The sequence below is a fragment of the Sorghum bicolor genome, chromosome 4 (assembly GCF_000003195.3).
Source record: "Sorghum bicolor cultivar BTx623 chromosome 4, Sorghum_bicolor_NCBIv3, whole genome shotgun sequence".
Lineage (NCBI taxonomy): Eukaryota > Viridiplantae > Streptophyta > Magnoliopsida > Poales > Poaceae > Sorghum > Sorghum bicolor.
In genome coordinates, this window is record NC_012873.2 from 8671929 (window position 1) to 8677125 (window position 5197).

Here is a 5197-nt window from a genome sequence, read left to right on the forward strand (position 1 = left end):
AATTAAATTCTTTTATTAATCCAAATTCATAAAATCCCTTTGGAGTAAACAGGACCTTAGAATAAGATGGGATTGAAAAATCTGAGATGGATTGATTTCTCAGGAGTCAAACCATGGTCTAAGGTGTTAGGATCAGCTGTGTTCTACTACTGTCTGGGCTGCAGCGTCAAGACTCAAGGCCAACAGGTGCATTGTTCCTGTCCATTCCAGATTACTGGATGTTTCTTTCATTAGTCTAAGCTTGATGTGATACACGCCAACCTAAAGTGCTTTGTTGCTTCAACTCCTGTGGGATGATGAGTGTTGTCCACTTGGGCAGTGAAACGCTTGTTTAGGCACGTGCATGACGCATCCCTTGCACTCCGTTTTATTATAGCATAATGCAGCTTCCGTTCTTGTCCAAGAAGGATTAGCAATTTCTTTATTTCCTGTAGCCGAGGTTGCAAAACAGTGTGCGTTTGGATTAGCAATTTCTTTATTTCCTGTAGCTGAGGTTGGCCAATCATGAGATGAGGTGATAAACCCCATAATCCTCTTATCCTGTTCCCGCACACCCTTTCTTGCAAGTTGTTGAGCATAATATAATAGTAATTAAACTGAACATGCCTCAGCAATCAACTCTCACGTCATGCCATGGCAATGCCAATGCCAATGCCAATGCCAATGGCACTGTCGCTTTGCGTTGTCCCAGCACTATATAGGATGGGCGTGTGTGCCTGTATGGGCGCCAACATCTTGCCATTGCTGCTGCATCTGCTTGGGAGAAGCAACAAAGCAGGGACCCTCCATATTTCCCATGGTTATGTGAGACTTGTGAGCAAGCCCAGGCCAAACACATCTCCCCTGACCCAGCAGCGCCAAGATCCGGGACCTGCTCCCTGGGGGCTTTGATGTTTGTATGTTCTTTGCCTCCTTCCCCCTTCCATTTTCTTTTAATCTCCATCGTCATGCTTGCTTGCCGGCCTGAGAAGTGATGGCGTCTCTCCAATTGCTGCTGTCTTGCTCCTCCTTGTAGGCGTTCCATTTGGAAGTGCTCATCTTTCCATTTCAGGACGTACTCCTACATGGGGACTTGAATCTTCCAATGAGTTTTGATTTTATTTTTTTTCTCTCTCTCCCTCTTGCTGTCTGTCTCCCTTGGTTCTTGTGTTCGTATATTTTATCGCCTCTGCTTGCTGTGCCTCCCTTGAATCATTGGCCTACTAATTGTTTAGTTTCATCGAGGTCCCTTGCCATTACTTCTCTGTTGATCTCCAGTCATTGCAGTTACTGAGTTACATACAGTATAGTTTATATTTGTTCATGCACCCATTCGATTCATATGCTTCAATTCAGTTTGGCTCTACTATGTGCCTTTCAATAATGATGCCAAGATACCACCAGTAGTAGTTATCAAAACCTCCTTTTCCTTCCCAATGAATCATTTCGCAATCACCATGAATGAATCATTTCGCAATCACCATGGGGATCTTTTTAGTTGCGCGGCTCATCTTCTCACCTTCTTTTCTAGTGCTACTATTGATCCGACAGCGAAACCGCAGAGAACAACAACGTGTTGGGTGTTCTAATCCGTGCTGCTGTCTGTAGGCGTGCTGAAATCACTACAAAGTTTTCAAGATTCCCTGACTGGCTGGCTGGCTTACAATGGCGAGTGATCCGTCGTCGTTCTCGCCAATCGGGGTGGTGGAAGCCATGGGCGGCGGCTACTTCATGGCCGGCGGCAGCAACAGCTATGGAGGAACCGGCGGCGGCATTATGAGTGCCGAGGTACCGCACTTCCACCCCGGCATGCTTCTTGACCACGGCGGCGGCTTCGGGTTCGGCGGCCTCGGCGACGCGGCGGTATGCGGCGCCGGCGCCGCGACGGCGACGGACCTGGTGGGCGCGCACTACGCGGCCAACAACATCGTCCTGGCCTCCTTCGCCAGCCAGCTCTTCGCCAGCACCACCGCGCAGCCGCAGGATGATCGTACCGGCGGGAGGACGCCGCCGGAGGAGATGGACGACGAGGTGTACGGCGTTCCCGGCAGCGACAGCCGCGTCGTCGCGGCGAGCTTGCGGTGCCCCAGCCAATCCGGGCCCATGGCGGTCTGGTCGTCGTCCAAGAAGCCGTACGGTGTCTGGACCGGCGCCGGCGGACCAGTAGCCGTGCCGGCCAATGACCCGTACCACCTCGCCGGGGCCGAGTTCCACCCCGACGCGGGAGGCAGCTTCCACTACTACCCGCTCGCCGTCGCCGCCTGCAGTGGCGCCAACGCGTCCGCGGCGGCGGCGAGCGAGCTGTCGCTGACGCTGTGCTCCAACTCCATCTCGTCCTCGGACAGCGCCGCGCTGAACGCCGCGGAGCAGTGCTCCTCTGGAGCGAGCCGCTCCGCGCTGACCGAGCTGCCGCGGGCGCGCTCCGGGTCCCGGATGGCGCCGCACTTCGCCGTGGTGGTGGCGCGGTCCCGGTACGCGGCCGTGGTCCAGGAGGTGCTGAACGACGTCGTCGGCCACATGCTGGACGGCGTCGCCGACGTGGCCGACGACTCGTGCAGCGGCGTCGACGGCGGCGGCTCGGTTGGCGCGCCGTCCGCGGTGAGCTCCAACCGGTTCATGGTGGCCTCGTCGGCCGACGCCGGCGCGCGCTGGGGCGAGGCGCAGAGGGTCCGGAGCAAGCTCCTCAAGACGCTTCAGCTGGTGACCATTCGTTCGCTCGTGTCGTGCACACTACTAATTAATTACCCTGACAAATTTCGGATCTTTATGGTGTTCGACGATGATCTGCAGATGGACCAGAAGTACAACCAATGCTTGGACGAGATCCAGAGCACGACGGCCAAGTTCAACACGCTGATGCACTCGCCGTCGGGCGCCGGCAACGGCGGCAGCATCTGCGCGCCGTTCGCGCACCGCGCCGTGTCGGCGATGTACCGCGGCCTGAGGCGGCGGCTCGCCGGCGAGATCATGGCGGCGGCGAGCAGGGCCAGCTGCTGGGGCGAGTCGTCGTCGTCGGTGACCGCGACCGCGGCCGGCGGCGACGTGGAGCGGAGCTGGGAGTCGGCCTTCATACAGAAGCACTGGTCGGCGCAGCAGCTGCGGCGCGCCGAGAAGCAGTGCTGGCGGCCCCAGCGCGGCCTGCCGGAGAAGTCCGTCGCCGTGCTCAAGGCCTGGATGTTCGAGAACTTCCTGCACCCGTAAGTCCGTCCGTCCGTCCGTCCACGATTCTTGCTGCGCGTTTGCCACATCCGACATTGTTGACCTGGTGCTCTGCTCAGGTATCCCAAGGACCATGAGAAGGACGTGCTGGCTGCAAGAAGCGGCCTCAGCAGGAACCAGGTAGAGATCGAAACCCCATCAGACTAAATTCAGATTCATGTTCTTGGGGATGGATTTGAGTGATTTTTGCGTTTGCAGGTGTCGAATTGGTTCATAAACGCACGAGTTCGTCTGTGGAAGCCGATGATCGAGGAGATGTACCAGGACCTGAAGGGGAGCTCGGGTGCAGGAGGAGGAGGAGGGCAGAGGCCGCCGGCGATGGAGCTGCTGCAGCACCAGCACATGAGCAAGCGTCGAATAATCTGCGAGCTAGAAGATGGTGGTCAGTGAACCAGTTCCATAGCTGCAGCCTGCATTTAGAGTTACTCAGCTCCTGCCATCGATTTACCATTGGGCCTTGTAGTCTCCTTGTTATGTTCATGTAATCATGTACATATCATCTGTGCAACTACTGGGAAGAGCATTTAAGGATGCTTGCTGAATCAGGTTTTGAATGAATTTGAGCGTAATTCAGTTCAGAATTCAGATGGTTGGCCATGTGGGCAATTTCAGATATAGCAGATTCATGCTTTCGTTCTTGTCAGGCTGCACATTGCAGTAGACAATTTCAGCAAAAGTCGGAGCTTGATTCTTGCTAGGATCATAAGCAAACCCCATATTAATTGAATTGTGTGATGAGTTCCACAAGAGTAAAATGCACCAAGGATTCATAAACTTGTCTCGGCATGTCTTTGCAGTTTCATGTCCCTAAAATTACTAAGGTCTTATTTGAATGCGCATATATATTCATCACAATCCAGATGTGTTAAGTGGAGTGAAGTGGAATTAAACTAAGGCCTTGTTCGTTTACGGTCGTTCCGGGTCAGGAATGGCCAGAAATAAATGCAGAGGTAGGTGGCCTATACAAAATATAATAGTGTTTCCGGTTGGAATGTTGGAATATTTCCTGTTCTCCATTCCCCTTGAAACGAACGGCACCTAAGACTGTCTCCAACAGAGGAGACCTAAACACAGCACCCATTTGAGCTTTTGGGTTATGCACGGGAAAAAGTCACGCACGCATAACTCAGCCCTCTCCAACAACGATGTCTTTTCTCCAACAAGACGCAAAAGCAGAGCCCCATCGTGCGCGGCCGAGGACGCCTCCGAGCCGCCTACCTTGCCCGCCGCCGTTGCAACCCGCATCCCGACTGACGACCGCGCGACCGAGGACGCCGCTGAGGTCCGTGCGCCTCTTCCCCGGTCCTCATCCATCCACGGCGGCCGCCAGAAAAACAACGACGCATCTCCATGGCCGGCGGTGGGTCGGAGCTCCCCTTCTTCATGGTGCCGCGCGTGCTCTCTTTGGCGTGCACAGGCTCCGGCGATGGCTCCAGCGAGGGCACGAGCGCCTCCCTGCCGCGCCGGAGGGCGTGGGCTTTGCACATCTCCAAGCCACAGTGGCGGAGGGCGCATCTCCAGGCCGTCGTCGTCCCTGCGCGGCCGGCGAGTTCCCTGTCCTACGCGGCCTTCCCAGCCCGTCGTTGAGTCAGCCTCCCTTCCTCCCACGACGAGCTCGCCTCGCGAGCCGGCCAAACCCCGCCGCACCAGAGAATGCGTCGAGGAGAGAGGAGATGCATTTTTGCGTTCCGCCGCGGCTCGTATGCAAAATGGGTGAGTCATATGCGTCTTCCGTTGGAGCCAAGATTTGGATAGGCAAACCACTGTGGATGACGTATTTTGCGTTTGGGTCATGTTTTGGATGAGCTGTTGGAGATAGTCTAAGGGGGTTGTTTGGAACTACTCAACTCTACGTTACTCAGCTCCAATCTAGATTTTTGGTAAAACTGCTACGGTAGAGTTTGTAGAGAGCGGTCCCAAACATATCTAAAGTTCCATTTCAAAGCACTCTAACACATATGGATTAAAATGAATATACATACTGATAAATCATTTGATA

General features: G+C 54.7%; 1 protein-coding gene across 1 annotated transcript; it reads left to right on the plus strand.

Moving 5' to 3' along the window:
* LOC8073792 (homeobox protein ATH1) lies at positions 645-3779 on the plus strand. Its single transcript, XM_002451764.2, has 5 exons — positions 645-896; positions 1588-2679; positions 2770-3176; positions 3258-3318; positions 3397-3779. The coding sequence occupies exons 2-5, from the start codon at positions 1645-1647 to the stop codon at positions 3586-3588; spliced, it is 1695 nt and encodes a 564-aa protein (XP_002451809.1). The 5' UTR covers positions 645-896; positions 1588-1644; the 3' UTR covers positions 3589-3779.

Bases quoted from the DNA above. Each gene is read 5' to 3' on its own strand.
- LOC8073792 (XM_002451764.2), top strand. From the start codon at position 1,645: ATGGCGAGTGATCCGTCGTCGTTCTCGCCAATCGGGGTGGTGGAAGCC. The intron at 2,680-2,769 runs GTGACCATTCGT...GATGATCTGCAG, and splicing joins TCCTCAAGACGCTTCAGCTG to ATGGACCAGAAGTACAACCA. The intron at 3,319-3,396 runs GTAGAGATCGAA...TTGCGTTTGCAG, and splicing joins GCGGCCTCAGCAGGAACCAG to GTGTCGAATTGGTTCATAAA.